The sequence below is a fragment of the Scyliorhinus torazame genome, chromosome 12, assembly GCF_047496885.1.
Source record: "Scyliorhinus torazame isolate Kashiwa2021f chromosome 12, sScyTor2.1, whole genome shotgun sequence".
NCBI classification, from domain to species: Eukaryota; Metazoa; Chordata; class Chondrichthyes; order Carcharhiniformes; family Scyliorhinidae; genus Scyliorhinus; species Scyliorhinus torazame.
Genome location: NC_092718.1, coordinates 204,151,971 through 204,176,016, shown reverse-complemented (window position 1 = coordinate 204,176,016; position 24,046 = coordinate 204,151,971). Strand labels below are relative to the sequence as shown.

Sequence of the window (24,046 nt, the reverse complement as noted above, 5' to 3'; positions counted from 1 at the left end):
GGTGGTAATCCTTGATGGCATCTCCTGAAAGCCAGGTTGCCTGTTGGTAGTGCAGCAAACGTGAATTGGTAAGATGCATCGTCCTATCATGGCACTGAGCTGAGCAGTAACAGTGTCCCTCATTTGCATAGTTGTACCATGTCGTAGTTCCATTGGTGTTGTTTTTGTCGTGCTTGTTGTCGACGTTGTTGCCTTTGGTGTGCTTCTTGTTATCGTCTTTGATTGTGTTGTAGTGTTGGTTGGTTTTGTTGCTGTGTTTGCTGCGCTCAAGGACCACACTCTGTGTATAATACGAGTCCTGCACACAGTTACTCGTGTCAGCGTGCTTTGTGGCATCTGCTGGCTCCTTGAGCGTGCCGTCACTGAGTTTGCGGCACTCCCCGTCTGGAGTCATGTCCGGTTTACTTGAATCAGTTTTGGCTTCTTGATGCTCCCCGTCTGGAGTCTGGGCTTTTTCACCTAAGTCAGTTTTGGCTTGTCGATGCTCCCCGTCTGGAGTCTAGTCCGTTTCACCTGAGTCAGCTTTGGCTTCTTGATGCTCCCCGTCCGGAGTCATTTCAGGTTCACTTGCATCTTCGGAGGTCTCTTGATGCTCCACGTCCGGAGTCATTTTAGGTTCACTTGAATCGTCTGAAGTTTCGTGATGCTCCCCCGTCCGGGGTCAAAAGTCAGGAATGCATTTGCTTATGGAGAGGCTCGAATGAGGTTTGAAGTAACGTAGTGTCACCGGAGTCACCAGGAGTCTCGCTGTGATTGTAGAGTGCCTTTGTACATTCTAGCTGAGGTCTGTCACGTTGCACATCTGGTATGGGAAGTGGGATGCCGTCGTCACTTGTCTCACATACAGTGGGTAGAGCCTCAGTGTCTTCTTGTCGTTCACTTGAGCTGGGTAGATCGTCAGAGTCTTCTTCTGGTGGCTCAAATAATCTGGGTGGACTGTCATAGTCTGCTTGCTGTGCACTTGAGCATGGCAGACTTGCATTGTCTGCTGCTGGTTGCTCGGAGGAGGTTGCTAGACCCTTGTTCATGCAAGGACTGTGCTTTGGAGTCTTATATTGCTTCTATCGTGGAGGCTGTCCACGAGCTCTCTGTGGAGGCTTGTGTCACTCCTTCTGTGGAGTCTTGCAGCGTTCCTTGTGTGGAATCGTGCATTGGTCTCTCTGTGGAAACTGTCATCACTTCTTGTCATGCAAGAACTGCGCTGCGGAGTCTTGCGTTGCTTCTATCATGGATTCTGTCCACGAGCTCGCTGTGGAGTCGGGGACCCTTCGCGGTGCATGGACCACTCTCTGTGGCAGCAGGCCACTCTCTGTGGGCTTGTACCGCTCGCTGTCTCTTGGTGTCAGGCCGCAGCATAATCCTGCATTCACGAGTCGGGATGTCATATCTGCTGGGCTGAAGATCCTCAAATCCGAAGAACTCGTCGTCGGGGTCGTCAATGTACAACACGTCTAGTTGCGGTTCGGATTTGGTACTGGGGTAGCCTCCCAAGGTGAAAGCTTCGGCTGAGTCGTTGTCTTCCAAGACCATATCATCATGCTTTGTGTCGGAGCTGACATTGGGCTTGCGATGTCCAAAGAAGAATTCAAGGTCTGAGTCGTAGTCTTCAAGGACTGTACCATCTCTTTGAGCGGTGCTTACTGCTTGTTGCAGGGTTCTGCAGAGGTTACTTTCAGCTACTGGTCGAATTTCAGGCATTGTGCTGTCGTTCCAGGTGAAAGAATCTGGTTTTGAGGAGTTACATTTTTTTTTGCGTGTTTTGGGACATTTCCCCTTTAAGTGGGTGAGATCCGGGGCCTCTTGACGTCATGACGCTTGTGATGTAGAGCGTAGGAAGCTATTGCGCATGCGCAAATCGCTGTTCCTTTACTTGGGGCCTTGTTCTCAATTGCGCATTCGCGGCTTCTCGTGCATGCGCAAACGGACCTTCCCGTTCTGTGCGCTCTTCGCGCAACTGCACATGTGCAGCGCCTTTTCCAAGATGGCTGCAATTCAAAACTGCCGTTTGTTGCTGCCACCCTTCCTCGCGGTGAGTTTTGGCGCCTCTTTTACCTTTGTTCCTTGTATTTTCCTCGCAGAATTCTTAAAATTTGTCCAGGACTGCCTGGAAGTCGCTCTTGTTTTGCCCCTTTGAGTATTTGAAGGTCTGGAAGGTTTCAGCTACTTCTGGACCCGCAATGGTAAGTAGAAGCTTTACTTTCTCTGCTTACGCCACGCCATCTAGGTCACACGCTACCAGGTAGATCTCGAATCTCTGCCGGAACTAACGCCAGTTTTCACTGAGATTGCCTTGGTACTGGAGCTGCTGTGGAATCAGAATCCCGAACATCATCTTGCCTGGCTTTTGTTGCTGGTTGTCACTGTTCGCGGAGTTGAAACTATATGGATTTAACAGTCCGCTCCTGGAACCACGTTTTGTTATGCTCTTGACGTAGCATAAGCTGCTTCCTTGATGTGCACTCTGACAAAGGAAGGTTCAGACTTGGAGATAGCTTCAACACGTTTATTGAACTATTAACAATTCTCCTACTTGGATTCAACGCTACTGTTAATCCTGCTATAGCTACTCAGACCGACTAACCAGTCTGCTACAATCCACGTGGTGGGAGTGATGTGTTTCAAATCAACCCTGTGTACACACTGAGTGTCTCCACTGGAAAGAGGAAGATCATGTGTGCAGTGTCCTTATATATGGGTTGGTGTAATGCCCTCCTGTGGTAGTGTCACCTCTTTGTGTGTATCGTGACTGCCCATTGCTCGTGTCCTATCTTACTGACCTATTGGTTGACTGTCTGTTTGTCATGTCTCTGGTGTTCCCTCTAGTGTCTAGCTAGGTGTAGTGTATTGTAGCCACCTGGGTTGGCCACTTCCCGACTTAAAATGGAGAACCGCAAAGACTGAAGGGAAATTCAGCCAACACAGGCAAAATTGAGCAAGTGCAGAAATCATGTGTATTGAAACTTGCAAAAGCCAGACAGCACTGAAACCAGCAGCCATCTGCATAGTAATGAGGGATTCCAAGGCACAATCGCAACACTTAAGGTGAATAAAGCCAAGCCAGACTCTTCGGCGCCAGTAGGAGCCAAGATAAAGGAAGGCCAACGGACATTTAGGGATCGCCCAGCGATCAGGGAACAACTCCAGTATTGGAGAAATTAATCCAAATGATCGGAACGCAGCCCAATCATTTGGAACCAGGTACAGGGTCCGCCCCGAAGGGCGGGAAGTCCCCAAATTCAAATCGTCCTTCTTGACAGGGTCACTCAACAACTCGAATCAACCAGAGAGTGAACTGCCCAAGCGGCCACATCAACCAAATAAGCCTCAAGTCACCGCTCGCTACGAGATAGGCGCTCCTAGCTACATGTCCATACCAGCTTTTGAATCCCGCAGACTCAGGACCTGAACGAAAGGCCATTTGTTCCCCTGACCTGGTGGGCCAGTCCGAAGCTAAGTATAGGCCTTTTAGTGATAGAAATAGTCTAGAAAGTAGAATTTATACATGAGTAGTAATTCACTGTGTATAATAAATGTGTTTTGATTTGAATCTTACTAATTGGTGTTGAGTTATTGATCATTACTTGAACTTGAACCTCGTGGCGGTATCATAAGGATACCTGGCGACTCTAGAGCAAAGGTTAAACCAACAGAGCAAATTCCGAATTAAGAGCCAACCAAAAGTTAGCAACAGTATGTACATTAACCCTTTGTGTACTCAGTGATGTATATCACCACAATAATCAGTGGAAATCCCCACATCTGACATTATGATGGAGGGAAGGTCATTGATGAAGCAGTTGAAGATGGTTGGGCCTGGAAGACTAACTGAGGAACTCCTAAACCGATATCCTGGAACTGAGATAACTGACCTCCAACAACCCAACACATATTTTCCTATCTGCCAGGTATGACTCCAACCAGTAGAGAATTTCCCCCCCCGATTTCCATCGACACCAGTTTTGCTAGGGCTTCTTGATGCCACACTCGGTCAAATACTGCCTTTTGTCAAGAGGTTATCACTCTCACCTCACCAGCTCTATTTTTTAAACCAGGCTTGGAACAAGGCTGTAATGAGATTGGGAGCTGGCAGAATCCACACCGAGCGGCAGTGAGCAGGTTATTGTTGGCCTGGCACAGTCTCTCTGAACAAGCACAGTTAATTTAGTTCCAGCATTCACACGTGACCCATTGCAAAGAGGCTCAGCGATCGATGCAATTGACTAATGGCAGTCCAATCAGACAAACAGTCTCCTCTTCCCCTGCTCTCTAATGATACAATGAAGTGTCAGTGTGCTGAATGAGACCATAATAAAAATAAAACTTTCCGTACAGCTACAAATGCTCTTAGTGCAAGGCCAGCTCCGATAGATAGTGTTTAATTGGGACACAGTACTGTGCTTATTAGATGATACTCAGAGTCTGTGTGATATTGCTCATTTCAAGATCAGGGAACCACAGAGGACAGTTTACATCATTTTCATGGTGATCATGTCTAAATGTCAATTTTTGATTTTGGATATGACACAATGCAACGTCAAATCTGCCCAAGAATATTCCAGAAATGCAAATGACAAATGCTGGGAATGCACACTGAATGAGTCAGTGCTTTTAAAAAAAATCTCCGACCCAAATATTTTAAAAATAAATTTAGAGTAGCCGATTATTTTTTTTCCCAATTAAGGGGCAATTTAGTGTGGCCAATTCACCTACCCAGCACATCTTTGGGTTTTGGGGGGTGAAACCCACGCCAGCACAGGGAGAATGTGCAAACTCCACACGGACAGTGACCCAGGGCCGGGATTCGAAACTGGGTCCTCAGCGCCGCAGTCCCAGTGCTAGCCACTGCGCCACATGCCGCCCTTCTTTTCCAATTCTGATTGGGCAATTTTAGCATGCCCAATCCACCTACCCTGCACATCTTTTTGGGTTGTGGGGGTGAGACCCATACAGTTACAGGGAGAATGTACAAAGTCCACACGTGCCGGCTCCTGGGCGCCGGGATCGCAGCCGGCTCCTGGGCGCCGGGATCGCAGCCGGCCCCTGGGCGCCGGGATCGCAGCCGGCCCCTGGGCGCCGGGATCGCAGCCGGCCCCTGGGCGCCGGGATCGCAGCCGGCCCCTGGGCGCCGGGATCGCAGCCGGCCCCTGGGCGCCGGGATCGCAGCCGGCCCCTGGGCGCCGGGATCGCAGCCGGCCCCTGGGCGCCGGGATCGCAGCCGGCTCCTGGGCGCCGGGATCGCAGCCGGCTCCTGGGCGCCGGGATCGCAGCCGGCTCCTGGGCGCCGGGATCGCAGCCGGCTCCTGGGCGCCGGGATCGCAGCCGGCTCCTGGGCGCCGGGATCGCAGCCGGCTCCTGGGCGCCGGGATCGCAGCCGGCTCCTGGGCGCCGGGATCGCAGCCGGCTCCTGGGCGCCGGGATCGCAGCCGGGTCCTGGGCTCCGGGATCGCAGCCGGGTCCTGGGCTCCGGGATCGCAGCCGGGTCCTGGGCTCCGGGATCGCAGCCGGGTCCTGGGCTCCGGGATCGCAGCCGGGTCCTGGGCTCCGCGATCGCAGCCGGGTCCTGGGCTCCGCGATCGCAGCCGGGTCCTGGGCGCCGGGATCGCAGCCGGGTCCTGGGCGCCGGGATCGCAGCCGGGTCCTGGGCGCCGGGATCGCAGCCGGGTCCTCGGCTCCGGGATCGCAGCCGGGTCCTCGGCTCCGGGATCGAACCCGGGTCCTCGGCTCCGGGATCGAACCCGGGTCCTCGGCTCCGGGATCGAACCCGGGTCCTCGGCTCCGGGATCGAACCCGGGTCCTCGGCTCCGGGATCGAACCCGGGTCCTCGGCTCCGGGATCGAACCCGGGTCCTCGGCTCCGGGATCGAACCCGGGTCCTCGGCTCCGGGATCGAACCCGGGTCCTCGGCTCCGGGATCGAACCCGGGTCCTCGGCTCCGGGATCGAACCCGGGTCCTCGGCTCCGGGATCGAACCCGGGTCCTCGGCTCCGGGATCGAACCCGGGTCCTCGGCTCCGGGATCGAACCCGGGTCCTCGGCTCCGGGAGGCAGCAGCGCTAACCACTGCGCCGCCTGAATGTGTTTAAAGGAGAAATTGGTTCATGTTTTGAATGGGATCCCTATGTTAGATTTGTGACTTAGAATTCTTCAATAGTTTGTAAATCACTGCATCTGTGAGTCAAACATGATGGAAGTTTAAATTTTTTTTTAAAATAGCAGGAAGTAAGTAATGGCATGTGATAAATTGTGGGATGGTTGTGAATGGGTAAGGTCATTCAGCCAACTGAGAACATTCATCCATCCATCCAATGCAGCATAGATTTACCAGAATGTTGTCTGGACCCAGAGGGTTAATTTACGCAAACATGTGGCCAGAGATCAACGACGTGAAAGGTTAACTCTTCACAGTTGCTATCAGAATCGCTGAGTCTGATTTTTCTGTTTTTATTCCACAAACTAGGGTTATATTCCGCAGAATTTAGAAAACTAAATGGTGATTAGCTCAACGTCTTCAATATATTAAAGGGAACGGATAGGGTAGCTAGAGAAATTATTTTCACTGGTTGAGGAGCCTAGGGCCTTCTTTTCCAGTTCCTCAAAGTTCAGGGAACACTTTTACAGAAAAAGGGTAGACAGGTTTATTAAAAACTGTCCACCAACTGTAATCGATGCTGGATCAATTGTTCACTTTAAAATCTGAGATTGATAGATTTTTTTTTTTTGCAAATCAAAGGTATTAAGGAATGTGCGGCAATGATGGGCATGTGGAGGGTGGCCACAGATCAGTTATGGCCTCGCTGAATGCAGAGATTCGACGGGCCGAATGGCCTTCTTTTGTTCCTATATTTCCCCCTCACTCTGTCCATCGCAGCATTCAATTGGTTCAGAAATTACTCCCAATTATAATTTGCCTCCGCTGTTAAAGTGAGCAGAACAGTCCAGAGTGTGAAGAAACATTTCTCCATCTCTCTTTTTCCCGCCAGTTGTAACCCGTGCCAACTTGTCCAACTTCTGTAATTTAAAATCAATTCCCCACTTGCCTTTTACAAAGCTCTATGAGATCACCTCTAATGCATCTCCTGGCAAGGTTAAAAACATCCAAATTTCTCCAGAGAGCTCCATGTCATCTGTGAGAAGTTTCACTTGAAGGCTCCCTAATCTTTTTGACTTTAATATCGTGACTCAGCCCCCCCCCCCAACAAAGCTCCTGACACCCTCAGCAATTGATTAATAATTTTTTTTTTTTTAAATCTTAATTGTCACAAGTAGGCTTACATTAACACTGCAATGAAATTACTGTGAAAAGCCCCTAGTCGCCACATTCCGGAGCCTGTTCAGGTACACAGAGGCAGAATTCAGAATGTCCAACTCGCAGAACAGCACGACTTTCAGGACTTGTGGGAGGAAACCGGAGCACTTGGAGGAAACCTACTCAGACACGGGGAGAACATGCAGACTCTGCACAGTGATACAAGCCGGGAATCGAACCTGGGACCCTGGCGCTGTGAAGCAACAGTGCTAACCACTGTGCTACCGTGCCGACTAACTGAGATTAAATACGAATGGATGAATACAAGTTATCATTACACTGCTGTGGGATCTGTATTGTGAAAACTGTATGTGACCATCATACTACAGTAGGCTACCTTTATAACAGACCTGTGGGCAAACGGGGTATTGCACAAATAATGGTTCTTTCGTCAGTGGGCATGGGCAGTTCCTTCTTCCACTGCAAGGGTGACTGGAGGTACATGATCTTAGTTCGATGCAAGAGGGACAGCACACATATACCCATATACTTCCATAAAAATCTTAACGTTATTGTGGCTCCCAAAACCAAACTCGCAGTAATGTGGCTGACCTTGAACTGCCCTTGCCTAGCATGCCGCTCAGAACTGCCCTTGCCTAGCATGCCGCTCAGTTAGAGGCAATTAGGAATGAGCAACAAATGCTGGCCTTGCCATTGACTCCCACATGCCATGAAACAAAAATAGAGAGAATAGCGAAACGGCAGAGGAGCTAACTGGTTGCCTTGTGTGTGTTCCACTAAAGGAAGATAAGGGAAATCTCCCAGATATAGAGATCCAAGGGACGAGGGGCAATGCGGTGTTTTTTTAAAAATTCCAATTAAGGGGCAATTTAGCGTGGCCAATCCACCTACCCTGCACATCTTTGGGTTGTGGGGGTGAGACCCACGCAAACACGGGGAGAATGTGCAAACTCCACACGGACAGTGACCCAGGGCAAGGATCGAACCCGTGTCCTCCGCGCCATGAGGCAGCAGTGCTAACCACTGTGCCGCCCCGGAGGATGCGGAGTTGAAGGAAATTAGTACAAGTAAGAAGTTTGTATTAGAGAAATTAATGGGACTGAAAGTTGACAAGGCCCCGGGGACCTGATATTATGCACCCTAGAACATTGAAAGAAGTTGCTACAGAGATTGGGGCTACATTGGTGATCACCTTCCAAAATTCTATAGATTGTGGAATGGCTCCTGAAGATTGGAAGGTAACAAATGACTATTGAAGGAGGAGAGGAGATGGAAAGCAGGGAACTACAGACCTGTTAGCCCTTTTATATCAGTGGCAGGGAAAGTGCTGGAATCAATTGGCCAACCATAACAGTACATTGTGTATCTTTTACACAGTAATATAACAATATAAATAACAATGGTCAGTTTTTTTAAACAAGAAATAAATATATAAACAACATCAAAATTAAAAAACAAAACTAAATGGCAACTGCCTTGTCCCAAATAAATGCTCTCCAAAAATACAATTCAGCAGTCCAGTATACAATTACCTATAACAACAACCTATACATATTATACACATACACTAACATCCCTGAGAGTCCTTCTGGTTACTCTCCCCCCCCTCCCCCCCCCCCCCCCCCCCCCAGGTTGCTGCTGCTGTCTTCTTCTTTTCCATTCCCTCTATCTTTCTGCGAGGTATTCGACGAACGGTTGCCACCGCCTGGTGAATCCTTGAGCCGATCCCCTTAGGACGAACTTAATCCGTTCCAGCTTTATAAACCATGCCATGTCATTTATCCAGGTCTCCACACCCGGGGGCTTGGCTTCCTTCCACATCAACAGTATCCTGCACCGGGCTACTAGGGACGCAAAGGCCAAAACATCAGCCTCTTTCGCCTCCTGCACTCCCGGCTCTTCTGCAACCCCGAATAAAGCCAACCCCCAGCTTGGTTCGACCTGGACCCCCACCACCTTCGAAAGCACCTTTGCCCCCCCCATCCCAAAACCCCTGTAGTGCCGGACATGACCAGAACATGTCGGTGTGATTCGCTGGGCTTCTCGAGCATCTCGCACACCTATCCTCTACTCCAAAAAATTTACTGAGCCGTGCTCCAGTCATATGCGCCCTGTGTAACACCTTAAATTGTATCAGGCTTAGCCTGGCACACGAGGACGATGAGTTTACCCTGCTTAGGGCATCAGCCCACAGCTCCTCCTCAATCTCCTCCCCCAGCTCTTCTTCCCATTTCCCTTTCAGCTCATCTACCATAATCTCCCCCTCGTCCCTCATTTCCCTATATATGTCTGATACCTTACCGTCCCCCACCCATGTCGTTGAGATCACTCTGTCCTGCACCTCCTGCGTCGGGAGCTGCGGGAATTCCCTCACCTGTTGCCTCGCAAAAGCCCTCAGTTGCATATACCGGAATGCATTCCCTTGGGGCAACCCATATTTTTCGGTCAGCGCTCCCAGACTTGCAAACGTCCCATCTACAAACAGATCTCTCAATTGTGTTACTCCTGCTCTTTGCCATGTTCCAAATCCCCAATCCATTCTCCCCGGAGCAAACCTATGGTTATTTCTTATCGGGGACCACACCGAGGCTCCCGTCTTTCCCCTATGCCGTCTCCACTGCCCCCAAATTTTCAGAGTAGCCACCACCACCGGGCTTGCGGTGTATTTCTTCGGTGAAAACGGCAACGTCACCATAGCTTGTAGGCTAGTCCCCCTACAGGACGACCTCTCCAATCTCTTCCACGCCGCTCCCTCCTCTTCTCCCATCCACTTACATACCATTGAGATATTGGCGGCCCAGTAGTACTCACTTAGGCTCGGTAGTGCCAGCCCCCCCCTATCCCTACTACGCTGCAAAAATCCCTTCCTCACTCTCGGGGTCTTCCCGGCCCACACAAAACTCATGATACTCTTCTCAATCCTTTTGAAAAAAGCCTTCGTGATCACCACCGGGAGGCACTGAAACACAAACAGGAATCTCGGGAGGACCACCATTTTAACCGCCTGCACCCTCCCTGCCAGTGACAGGGATACCATGTCCCATCTCTTGAAGTCCTCCTCCATCTGTTCCACCAACCGCGTTAAATTTAACCTATGCAATGTACTCCAATTCTTGGCTATATGGATCCCCAAGTAGCGAAAGTCCCTTGTTACCTTCCTCAGCGGTAAGTCCTCTATTTCTCTGCTCTGCTCCCCTGGATGCACCACAAACAACTCACTTTTCCCCATGTTCAGTTTATATCCTGAAAATTCTCCAAACTCCCCAAGTATCCGCATTATCTCTGGCATCCCCTCCGCCGGGTCCGCCACATACAACAACAAATCGTCCGCATACAGAGATACCCGGTGTTCTTCTCCTCCCCTGAGTACTCCCCTCCACTTCCTGGAACCCCTCAATGATATTGCCAGGGGCTCAATCGCCAGTGCAAACAATAATGGGGACAGAGGACATCCCTGCCTCGTCCCTCTATGGAGCCGAAAATACGCAGACCCCCGTCCATTCGTGACCACGCTCGCCATCGGGGCCCTATACAGCAGCTGTACCCATCTAATATACTCATCTCCAAAGCCAAATCTCCTCAACACCTCCCACAAATAATCCCACTCCACTCTATCAAATGCTTTCTCGGCATCCATCGCCACCACTATCTCCGCTTCCCCCTCTGGTGGGGGCATCATCATTACCCCTAGCAGCCTCCGTATATTCGTATTCAGCGGTCTCCCCTTCACAAACCCAGTTTGGTCCTCATGGACCACCCCCGGGACACAATCCTCTATCCTCATTGCCATTACCTTGGCCAGAATCTTAGCGTCTACGTTCAGGAGGGAAATAGGCCTATAGGACCCGCATTGCAGCGGGTCTTTTTCCTTCTTTAGGAGAAGCTATATCGTTGCCTCTGACATAGTCGGGGGCAGCTGTCCCCTTTCCCTCGCCTCATTAAAGGTTCTCATCAGTAGCGGGGCGAGCAAGTCCACATATTTCCTGTAAAATTCAACTGGGAATCCATCCGGTCCCGGAGCCTTCCCCGCCTGCATGCTCCTAATTCCTTTCACTACTTCCTCCATTTCGATCTGTGCTCCCAGTCCCACCCTCTCCTGCTCCTCCAACTTAGGAAATTCCAGCTGGTCCAGAAAACACATCATTCTCTCCTTCCCATCCGGGGGCTGAGCTTCAGATAATCTTTCATAGAATGCCTTGAACACTCCATTCACTCTCTCCGCTCCCCGCTCCATCTCTCCCTCCTCATCCCTCACTGCCCCTATTTCCCTCGCTGCTCCCCTTTTCCTCAATTGGTGGGCCAGCAACCTGCTCGCCTTCTCCCCATATTCGTACTGTACACCCTGTGCCTTCCTCCACTGTGCCTCTGCAGTACCCGTTGTCAGCAAATCAAATTCTACGTGTAGCCTTTGCCTTTCCCTGTACAGTCCCTCCTCCGGTGCCTCCGCATATTGCCTGTCCACCCTCAGAAGTTCTTGCAGCAACCGCTCCCGTTCCCTACTCTCCTGCTTTCCTTTATGTGCCCTTATTGATATCAGCTCCCCTCTAACCACTGCCTTCAGCGCCTCCCAGACCACTCCCACCTGGACCTCCCCATTATCATTGAGTTCCAAGTACTTTTCAATACGCCCCCTCACCCTTAGACACACCCCCTCATCCGCCATTAGTCCCATGTCCATTCTCCAGGGTGGACGCCGTTCTTTTTCCTCCCCTATCCCCAAGTCCACCCAGTGTGGAGCGTGATCCGAAATAGCTATAGCCGTATACTCCGTCCCCCTCACCTTCGGGATCAACGCCCTTCCCAAAACAAAAAAGTCTATTCGCGAATAAACTTTGTGGACATAGGAGAAAAACGAAAACTCCTTACTCCTAGGTCTGTTAAATCTCCATGGGTCTACTCCTCCCATCTGCTCCATAAAGTCTTTAAGCACCTTGGCTGCTGCCGGCCTCCTTCCTGTCCTGGACCTCGATCTGTCCAGCCCTGGTTCCAGCACCGTGTTAAAATCTCCACCCATTACCAATTTCCCCACCTCTAGGTCCGGGATACGTCCTAACATGCGCCTCATAAAGTTGGCATCATCCCAGTTCGGGGCATATACGTTCACCAAGACCACCGCCTCCCCCTGTAATTTGCCACTCACCATCACGTATCTGCCCCCACTATCCGCCACTATGGTCTTTGCCTCAAACATTACCCGCTTCCCCACTAGTATAGCCACCCCCCTGTTTTTCGCATCTAGCCCCGAGTGAAACACCTGCCCCACCCATCCTTTGCGTAGTCTAACCTAGTCTATCAGTTTCAAATGCGTCTCCTGTAACATAACCACATCTGCCTTAAGTTTCTTAAGGTGTGCGAGTACCCGTGCCCTCTTTATCGGCCCGTTCAGCCCTCTCACATTCCACGTGATCAGCCTAGTTGGGGGGCTCTTTACCCCCCCCCTTGTCGATTAGCCATCCCCTTTTATCCAGCTCCTCACCCGGTTCCCACGCAGCTGTGCCCCCCCAGGCAGTGTCCTCCCGCCCCGCCCACCCCACCCCATACCAGCTCCCCCTTCTCCCCAGCAGCAGCAACCCAGTAAAACCCCCTCCCGCCCCCCCCCCCGCTAGATCCCCCACTAGCGTAGTTACACCCCCCATGTTGCTCCCAGAAGTCAGCAAGCTCTGGCCGACCTCGGCTTCCCCCCCGTGACCTCGGCTCGCACCGTGCGACGCCCCCTCCTTCCTGCTTCCCTATTCCCGCCATAATTATCATAGCACGGGAACAAAGCCCGTGCTTCCCTTTTGGCCCCGCCCCCAGCTCCTCCACCTCCCTTCCTCCCTCCCCCACAACCTGTGGAAGAGAGAAAAGTTACCGGGTCGCAGGATTAACAACATAAAAATCATCTCTCCCCCCTTTTTCCCCCCTCTTCGCCCCCCATATTCGCCCCACCACTTTGTCTCAAACGTTCTTTTTTAATAACCCGCTTATTCCAATTTCTCTTCAACAATAAATGTCCACGCCTCATCCGCCGTTTCAAAGTAGTGGTGCTTCCCTTGATATGTGACCCACAGTCTTGCCGGCTGCAGCATTCCAAATTTAATCTTCTTTTTATGAAGCACCGCCTTGGCCCGATTAAAGCTCGCCCTCCTTCTCACCACCTCCGCACTCCAGTCTTGATATACGCGAATCACCGCGTTCTCCCACCTACTGCTCCGAGTTTTCTTTGCCCATCTGAGGACCATCTCTCTGTCCTTAAAACGGAGGAATCTCACCACTATGGCTCTGGGAATTTCTCCTGCTCTCGGTCCTCGCGCCATCACTCGGTATGCTCCCTCCACCTCCAACGGACCCGTCGGGGCCTCCGCTCCCATTAACGAGTGCAGCATCATGCTCACATATGCCCCGACGTCCGCCCCTTCTGGAAGACCAAGAATCCTTAAATTCTTCCTCCTCGCATTATTCTCCAGCACCTCCAGCCTTTCCACACATCGTTTATGGTGTGCCTCGTGCATCTCCGTCTTCACCACCAGGCCCTGTATATCGTCCTCGTTCTCGGCAGCCTTTGCCTTCACGACCCGAAGCTCCCGCTCCTGGGTCTTTTGCTCATCTTTTAGCCCTTCAATCCCCTGTAATATCGGGGCCAACAGCTCCTTCTTCATCTCCTTTTTAAGCTCTTCCACGCAGCGTTTCAAAAACTTGTGTTGTTCAGGGCCCCATATTAAACTGCCACCTTCCGACGCCATCTTGGTTTTTGCTTGCCTTCCTTGCCACTGCTCTAAAGGATCCACCGCAATCCGGCCACTTTCCTCTCCTTTTTCCATCCGTATCCAGGGGGGATTCCCTTCTGGTTTACCGCACAGTACTTTTAGCCGTTAAAATTGCCGTTGGGGCTCTTATTAAGAGCCCAAAAGTCCGTTCCACCGGGAGCTGCCGAAAGGTGCGACTTAGCTGGTCATCGCCGCACCCAGAAGTCAGCATATTGGGTTTTTAGAAGGCTTTTGATAAAGTCCCCACAGGAGGTTAATTAACAAAATAAAACTAACAGGAGGCAACATATTGTCATGGGGGTCAAGGATTGGATAACAGGCAGAAAATGAGAAGGAATAAATGGGTCATTCTCGTGTTGGCAGGTTGTGGCTAGTGGGGTATCGCAAGGATCGGTACTTGGGCCCCAGCTGTTCACAATATATATCAATCATTTGGATTTGGGAACCAAATATCATATTTCCAAGTTTGCAGATGACGCCAAGCTAGGTGGGAAAGTGTTCGGGGTGAAGGTGTAAAGTGGCTGCAGGAGGATTTGGACAGATCTAGTGAGTTGGCATGAACATGGCAGAGGGAATATAAAAGCAAATTACTGCGGATGCTGGAATCTGAAACAAATGCAGATGAAAGCAGATAGACTAGAAACTGGAAAAATGGGAGGAAATCCACTTCGACAGAAGGAACAGATGTGCAGGATATTTCCTAAATGGCAAGAAATGGGAAAGTGTAGATGTGCAGAGGAATCGGGGTGTCCTTGTCCACAAGTCATTGAAGGCTAGAATACAGGTGCTGCAAGCTTTCAGGAAGGCGAATGGAATGTTATAACAAGCAGATTGGAGTACGGTCATGTTTCAATTGTATGGGAGCTTGGTTAGACTGCACCTGGAGTAGTGTGCGCAGTTTTGGGCCCCTTACCTCAGAAAGGATATTATTGCCATAAACCGCAACAAACGTTCATCAGACTTGTTCCGGGGATGGTTGGACTGTCTTATGAAGAGGGGTTGGGCAAATTGAATGTGTGTACTCTATATAGAGTCTCGAAGAATGAGAGGTAACCTCATTGAATCCTATGAAATACTTAAAAGGAATAGACAGGGTAGATGTTGTAAGATGTTTCCCTTGGGTGGGAAGTCTAGAACCAGGGGCGCAAGTTCAACATTAGGAGGATGTCACTTAGGCCCGAGATGAGGAGATATCTCTTTACTCAGCGAGTTGTGAATCTTTGAGATTCACCACCCCAGAGGGCTGTGGAACCAGAGTCATTTAGTGTGTTTAATGTAGAGATTGATATGTTTCTGATTAACAACAATGCAAATGGTTATGGGGATAGTTTAGGTAAAAGGCACTCAAGTGTCCAATCGTATTGAATGACGGAACAAGGCTCGATGGGCTGAATGTCCTGCTCCTGTTCCGATGCTCCTATTTTGGAAATGCCAAGACCCATAATTTATCATTTTACAGTCAGGGAACTTTCAAAATGATATTTTGTCAACAGCCATATGCCTACTTAAGCATTATTTATAGAGACGGCAACTTGCAAACCTGCAACCTTGACTGCCAGCAGAGAAAGGGCAACAGGCACATAGGAATCTCACCACTGAAAGTTCCCTCCAATCACACACTATCCTGACTTGGAAATATATATCGCCATTCCTTAATGCTCTTCGGGAGGGTTTACACTAGTTCATAGAATCATAGAATTTACAGTGCAGAAGGAGGCCATTCGGCCCAGCGAGTCTGCACCGGCTCTTGGAAAGAGCACCCTACCGAGGCCCACACCACCCTATCCCCATAACCCAGTAACCCCACTCAACCAACCCTAAGGCCAATTTTGGACACTAAGGGCAATTTAGCATGGCCAATCCACCTAACCTGCACGTCTTTGGACTGTGGGAGGAAACCGGAGCACCCGGAGGAAACCCACGCACACACGGGGAGAACGTGCAGACTCTGCACAGACAGTGACCCAAGCCGGGAATCGAACCTGGGAATCGAACCTGGGACCCTGGAGCTGTGAAGCAATTATGCTAACCACTATGCTACCGTGCTGCCCACTAGCACGGTAGTTCAGCAGGGGATTGGGAACCTGAACTGTAGCTCCAGTATACAGGAGGTTGAGAGTAGTGAGGCATGGGTTGGTACCTGGGACTTCGATGTTGTGGCCATTTCGGAGACCTGGATAGAGCAGGGACAGGAATGGTTGTTGCAGGTGCCGGGGTTTAGATATTTCAGTAAGCTCAAGGAAGGTGGTAAAAGAGGGGGAGGGGTGGCATTGTGAGTCAAGGACAGTATTACGGTGGCAGAAAGGACATTTGATGAGGACTCGTCCACTGAGGTAGAATGGGCTGAGGTTAGAAACAGGAAAGGAGAGGTCACCCTGTTAGGGGTTTTCTATAGGCCTCCGAAAAGTTCCAGAGATGTAGAGGAAAGGATTGCAAAGATGATTCTGGATAGGAGCGAAAGCAACAGGGTAGTTGTTATGGGGGACTTTAACTTTCCAAATATTGACTGGAAACGCTATAGTTCGAGCACTTTCGATGGGTCCATTTTTGTCATATGTGCGCAGGAGGGTTTCCTGACAGTATGTAGATAAGCCAACGAGAAGCTAGGCCATATTGGATTTGATACTGGGTAATGAACCAGGACAGGTGTTAGATTTGGAGGTAGGTGAGCACTTTGGTGATAGTGACCACAATTCGATTACGTTTACTTTAGTGATGGAAAGGGCAAGAGTTATATCTGGGGGAAAAGGCAATTATGATGCGATCAGGCAAGACTTAGGATGCATCGGATGGAGAGGAAAACTGCAGGGGATGGGCACAATGGAAATGTGGATCTTGTTCAAGGAACAGCTACTGCGTGACCTTGATAAGCATGTACCTGTCAGGCAGGGAGGAAGTGGTCGAGCAAGGGAACCGTGGTTTACTAAAGCAGTCGAAACACTTGTCAAGAGGAAGAAGGAGGCTTATGTAAAGATGAGACATGAAGGTTCAGTTAGGGCACTCGAGAGTTACAAGTTAGCGAGGAAGGACCTAAAGAGAGAGCTAAGAAGAGCCAGGAGGGGACATGAGAAGTCTTTGGCAGGTAGGATCAAGGATAACCCTAAAGCTTTCCATAGATATGTCAGGAATAAAAGAATGACTAGGGTAAGAGTAGGGCCAGTCAAGGATAGTAGTTGGAAGTGGTGGTTGGAGTCCGAGGAGATAGGAGAGGTGCTAAATGAATATTTTTCATCAGTATTCACACAGAAAAAAACAATGTTGTCGAGGAGAATACTGAGATTCAGGCTACTAGACTAGAAGGGCTTGAGGTTCATAAGGAGGAGGTGTTAGCAATTCTGGAAAGTGTGAAAATAGATAAGCCCCCTGGGCTGGATGGGATTTATCATAGGATTCTCTGGGAAGCTAGGGAGGAGATTGCGGAGCCTTTGGCTTTGATCTTTTAAGTCATCTTTGTTTACAGGATTGGTGTCAGAAGACTGGAGGATAGCAAATGTTGTCCCCTTGTTCAAGAAGGGGAGTAGAGCCAACTAGAGGTAACTATAGACCAGTGTGACTTACTTCTGTTGTGGGCAAAGTCTTGGAAAGGTTTATAAGAGATAGGATGTATAATCATCTGGAAAGGAATAATTTGATTAGAGATAGTCAACACGGTTTTGTGAAGGGTAGGTCGTGCCTCACAAACCTTATTGAGTTCTTTGAGAAGGTGACCAAACAGGTGGATGAGGGTATAGCAGTTGATGTGGTGTATATGAATTTCAGTAAAGCGTTTGATAAGGTTCCCCACGGTAGGCTACTGCAGAAAATACGGAGGCATGAGATTCAGGGTGATTTAGCAGTTTGGATCAGAAATTGGCTAGCTGGAAGGTGACAAAGGTTGGTGGTTGATGGGAAATGTTCAGACTGGAGTCCAGTTACTAGTGGTGTTCCACAAGGATCTGTTTTGGGGCCACTGCTGTTTGTCATTTTTATAAATGACCTGGAGGAGGGCATAGAAGGATGGGTGAGTAAATTTGCAGATGACACTAAAGTCGGTGGAGTTGTGGACAGTGCGGAAGGATGTTACAAGTTACAGAGGGACATAGATAAGCTGCAGCGCTGGGCTGAGAGGTGGCAAATGGAGTTTAATGCAGAAAAGTGTGAGGTGATTCATTTTGGAAGGAATAACAGGAAGACAGAGTACTGGGCTAATGGTAAGATTCTTGGTAGTGTGGATGAGCAGAGAGATCTCGGTGTCCATGTACATCGATCCCTGAAAGTTGCCACCCAGGTTGAGAGGGTTGTTAAGAAGGCGTACGGTGTGTTAGCTTTTATTGGTAGAGGGATTGAGTTTCGGAGCCATGAGGTCATGTTGCAGCTGTACAAAACTCTGGTGCGGCTGCATTTGGAGTATTGCGTGCAATTCTGGTCGCCGCATTGTAGGAAGGGTGTGGAAGTCTTGGAAAGGGTGCAGAGGAGATTTACCAGGATGTTGCCTGGTATGGAGGGAAGATCTTATGAGGAAAGGCTGAGGGATTTGAGGCTGTTTTCATTAGAGAGAAGAAGGTTAAGAGGTGACTTAATTGAGGCATACAAGATGATCAGAGGATTGGTTAGGGTGGACAGTGAGAGCCTTTTTCCTCGGATGGTGATGTCTAGCACGAGGGGACATAGCTTTAAATTGAGGGGAGATAGATATAGGACAGATGTCAGAGGTAGGTTCTTTACTCAGAGAGTAGTAAGGGCGTGGAATGCCCTGCTGCAACAGAAGTGGACTCGCCAACACTAAGGGCATTCAAATGGCCATTGGATAGACATATGGACGATAAGGGAATAGTGTAGAAGGGCTTTAGAGTGGTTTTACAGGTCGGCGCAACATCGAGGGCCGAAGGGCCTGTACTGCGCTGTAATGTTCTATGTTCAATGTAGCTGGATCAAAATCCTGAAACTCCCTCCCTAACAGCACTGTGGGTGTACCTACACCACAGCCTGCGGAGTTTCACGGTGGCGGTGCAATACCAGCTGCTGGGAAGGGCAGTTAGGGGTGGCCAATAAATGCAGTTCTTGCCAGCAACATTATAGACAAAAATTAAATACATCCAACCCACTTACTGTTAGACGAATATGATGTGGCGATGCTGGCGTTGGACTGGGGTGAGCACAGTAAGAAGTCTTACAACTCCAGGTTTGTTTCAAATCACTCGCTTTCCGAGCACTGCTCCTTCCTCGGGTGAATGAGGAACATGAACACCTGAGGAAGGAGCAGTGCTCCGAAAGCAAGTGATTTGAAACAAACCTGGTGTTGTAAGACTTCTTACTGTGTTCGACAAACAATTGCGGGTGAATGTTCTTAAGTCAAAGTCTGCAGTCTGGATCTGGCTAGGTATTTCCCGTTTTATTTTTATAACAGCCTTCAGATAATCAGGTCTCCACTCCAAACCACTAATCAGCAATGCCATTGGAGATCAGCTGGTCATTTTAAAATGATTTGATCGAGCAAACCTTGCTCTTGGTCTCAAAGCTAAATTTGAAGCTGCAAGTTAGAAAGCAGCTGGTCCCCGGAAACTTTTTTCACCCAGAGGGTGGTGGGAATCTGGGATGTACTGGGAGGGCAGCTGAGGCAGGAAACACCACAATCTTTAAAAAAAGTACTTGGACGAACACTTGGACTGTCGTAACATTCGAGGTCATGGGCCAAGTGTTGGGAAGCGGGATTAGTGCAGATTAGAGTTGTTTCTTTTTTGTCGGGACAAGCTGGATGGGCCGGAGGGTCTCTTCTGCACCGTATGCTTCTAGCTTTTTACCCTTCCAGCCCCGTCTCGCTTTGGATCCGTCCAAACAAATTGATACCACTCCCCCCCCCCCCACCTCTCTTGGTCGAGGACTGTGAACAGGGACTCACCGGTGCAGCGTTTCTGCAGTTGCAGGATCTCCATGTGCAGGCCATGCAGCAGGTCCATGTGCTCTCCCTTTAAGAAGGCGATGTTCCGTTGAACACTCTGCAGCTGTCGCTCCAGAGACGAGGTCGCCATGGTGACCGAGTAAACAAGTCTGAGCCCGGAGGAAAGCACAGATTAATGATCAGGAAAGACAACGATGTGAAGCACAGTCACGTTCAGAGAGCGCCATCCAACCACCCACCCCCCACCCCCCCCTCCCCAAGGACACTGCAATAGGTCCTCCCCCATGCACAATAAAATGTTCAGCCACTGAGGTTCAATGAAGCTGCCTAGCCGCCCCTGTGCAACAAACAACATTTACGGGTGAACAATTCGCCGGACTTCAAAGGAGGCCACGAATTTTAAAATTGCTTAATTATGGGCGGCACAGTGGTTAGCACTGCCACCTCACAGCGCCAGAGACCCGGGTTCAATTCTGGCCTCGGGTGACTGACTGTGCGGAGTCTGCGCTTTCTCCCCGTGTCTGCGAAGATTTCCTCCGGGTGCTCCGGTTTCCCCCCTCGGTCCAAAGATGTGCAGGTTAGGTGGGTTGGCCATGATAAATTGCCTCCTAGTGTCCAAGGATGTGTCGGTTAGATGGGGTTAGTGGGTTAATAGTCCAGGGAGGGTGACCCACTTTCAGTGGGTCGATGGGCCGAATGGCGTCGGAATTCTATATTCTATGACAAAATATAATTTTGGAAGTTCTCCAATTGTAAATTATGGGTTTTGGCATTTGAAATGAAAATGAAATGAAAACCGCTTATTGTCACGAGTAGGCTTCAATTAAGTTACTGTGAAAAGCCCCTAGTCGCCACATTCCGGCACCTGTTCGGGCAGGCTGGTACGGGAATTCCAAATGATATATTTTTTATTCTTTGATGGGATTGTGGGCATCGCTGGCTGGGCTAGCATTTGTTATCCATCCCTAACTGCCCTTGGAGTAGCTTGCAAGGCCATTTCAGAGGGCAGTTAAACGTCAACCACATTAGTGTGGGTCTGGAGTCGCATGTACGCCAGACCAGGTAAGAACAACAGATTTTCTTCCCGTAAGGGCGCTATCGAATCAAGACGGGTCGCTACAATAATCGATGATGGTTTCATGTTCGCCGCTTGGGAGACAAGCTTTTAATTCCAGAATTTATTAATTTAAATCAAGTTACAACAGCTGCTGTGGTGGGATTTGAACCCACTGCCCATCGAGCATTAGCCTGGGTGACCGAATTACTAGTCCAGTGACATTGCCACTATGCCATCATCTCCCCCACATCACTAACCAAACACAAGGCGGAGGATTTTAAATGCCATGTGATGGCCTATAGGCCAGTGGCAAATTCCCCGCCAGGCCTAGAGGCCCTCCCTGCCTGCCTGGGTGCTGCAGCAGCTGCAGGCTGTCCTGTGGAGGGGCTTGCCCTTCCCCTTCCCCTCTCAAACAGCGGTGGTCTGACTGCCTAGGCCACGTTTTATCTCACGTTTGAGCTTCCATTTTGAAATTCTCTCTCTCTCTCTCTCTCTCTTACCCTGCCATGGCTTCCTGCTGCTAATCGGAAAGGCTCCTCAATGCCCCCCCAGCTTTGAGAGCCCGTCTGCAATAATTAATTGGATGGTGAGACCCACCCTCTGACCATTATTTGGCTGCTCACGGAGGAAGCACCGATGAGTGACCGTTTTCCACAAAGCGTGGGCAGTGAACCGTCCTTTGAGCTTGATGAGGGGGACCTGAAGCCCATGTGCAAAATCCTGGCCGCGCACTCTGAACCAGTGTCCTCTGAATTTTAAAAAATAAGATGCTTGTTCCTTGAGAAATGTTCTTTATTTCATGAGAACAGAAAAATATAAATGGCCTTTCCAGGAGCAACATCAATGCAGAAATAAGTAACACCTGCGCTGATTGTAAACTGATTAATTATGGCAAGCGCTCCTTATCTCTGCCTTGAGAATGGTCTCTGGGGAATTGTATAATAATTAAGGATTTGGAACTTTTTACCTCACGAGTTCCAGGAGCGGTCAGCCCTTGCCTCTCTGGTTTGGTTTGTCCCATAAAGGACCTCTTTTCCATCCAGTTCGGAGGACAGTCCCTCCCCAAGCACTCCTTTCGATGCAGTTCATTTCTGACATTTGGTCTTTTTTTTTTTTTTTTAAACCATAACAATGGGCCTGTTCCAACCATTCAAGTAGATCATGGCTGATTTGTATCTCAACTCCATTGAATTTGGTCCCACATCTCTTCATACTATTGCCCAGCAAGCATTTATCAATCTCAGTTTTGATTTTTTTTTTTTCAATTGACACCCCCCCCCAAACTTTATTTGGGGAGAGAGAATGTTCCAGACATCCACTCCACCCTGCGTGAAGTGCTTCCTGGCACCACCCCTGCCTCTAATTTTAAGGTTATGACCCCATGCTCTGGACTGCACCCCATCAGTGGCAATAGAAACATAGAATTTACAGTGCAGAAGGTGGCCATTCAGCGCACCAAGTCTGCACCGGCCCTTGGAAAGAGCACCCTACCTGACGCCACACCTCCACCCTATCCCCGTAACCCAGTGACCCCACCTACCCTTTTTGGACACTAAGGGCAATTTAGCACGGCCAATCCACCTAACCTGCACGTCTTTGGACTGTGGGAGGAAACCGGAGCACCCGGAGGAAACCCATGCAGACAGGGGGAGAAAGGGCAAACTACACACAGACAGTGACCCAAGCCGGGAATCGAACCTGGAGATGTGAAACAACTGTGATAACCACTGTGCTACCGTGCCCCCCCACTTCTGTGCAAACTCCTCTGATCATCTTTAGCCACCTCGGTAAATCACTGTTAATCTTTCGTGCCCTTGGATACACAAGTCTAGACCATGAAACCGGTCCTCATTATTTAAACAGTCACATTTAATTGGCTGCCACACCCCAAAGTAAAATCTCAAGATCTACACTTTGGGATCTTTTATCGAAAACCTGTTAACAATTTCTTACTAAGACCTGCCTAGTTCTAACCCTTTCACATTTCAAATGAGAATCCACCTCCCTTCACTATGAAGAGTGCTTCCTCAGCAGAGAATGCCCATCCAACGTGCATTATTAGAAATATGAAATAAATACTGAGTGCATAAATTGCAGTTTAAAATAGGACTTCAGTCAGCTGGAAGAAATACTTATTATCCAGTTTGAAAATGGGTATTATGAATTTTTTGCTGGATTGGGACTTACATTCACACAGAGTCATGAACGAACCCAGAGTACTGGCTGCATTGCAGATAATCTGAACCCAATATCAGCAAGCTGTAAAGAGATATTAGGCGCGATGCAACTAAATAAGAACAAAGTTCCATGACAAGAGCATTTAGCCGCGAGTTTCCAGGTGCTTGCAACACAGAGAAACACATGTCTTAGAACGCCACTCGTGTTAAATAAGGGGCCTCGATGGGGAACGTGTGGGCGAGGCCACATATAGCTACGTTTTCTGCACTGAGGAGCTCCGCTCGCCGGAACTCCTCGGTGTAGCGAGATCAGACGTCATTTTAAATAGCGTCCCGATTTCAGAGGCCCCCGACGTAACGCCCGATTCCACCCCCCCCCCCCCCCCCCCCCCACCCCCCGATCCCCCAATTGCCAACACACTATTGGAGGATCCTTGGCCGGCCCAGCACTCAACCAACAACCGCACAGGGCACCCCTAGCCCGATCACCAGCACACAAAAATGTCGATTTGGCCGCTTCACAGTACCAACCTGACACCCTGGCAGTACCACCTGGGCACCTTGGCAGTGCCCAGATGGCACCCAGGTGGCACTGCCAGGGTGCCCAGGTAGCACCAGCAATGCCAGGGTACCACCCTGACCAGAGGGCAAGCACCTGAGGACCTCTGATCCCCTGGGAGGCCCCCCACCACCCCATGAGCGCTGTTCCATCTAATGGCCGTTTGTGGAGACCAGTACTGAACGGTGTTCGCCCGTGATCTCGGAGGCGAACAGGATAGATCCCACCGTCTCGGGTAACTCAGGAATCTGCACATTAAAGTGAGACTAGCTGTCTCGCTCTAATATTCAGATTTGCAAAAAAGCAATCCCGCCCACAATGGACAGGATTTATCGCGTTAGATCCCGCGAGACGTTGCTAGCTG

General features: G+C 49.8%; 1 protein-coding gene across 2 annotated transcripts in view; it reads right to left on the bottom strand.

Moving 5' to 3' along the window:
- ccdc92ba (coiled-coil domain containing 92Ba) overlaps positions 1-24,046 on the bottom strand; it is a 96,711-nt gene that overhangs the window by 59,809 nt on the left and 12,856 nt on the right. For both annotated transcript variants that reach the window (XM_072469738.1, XM_072469739.1), the window contains exon 2: positions 19,890-20,038. In XM_072469738.1, coding sequence (XP_072325839.1) covers positions 19,890-20,019 — 130 coding nt within the window. In that variant the 5' untranslated portion in view covers positions 20,020-20,038. The remainder of the gene's footprint in view (positions 1-19,889; positions 20,039-24,046) is intronic.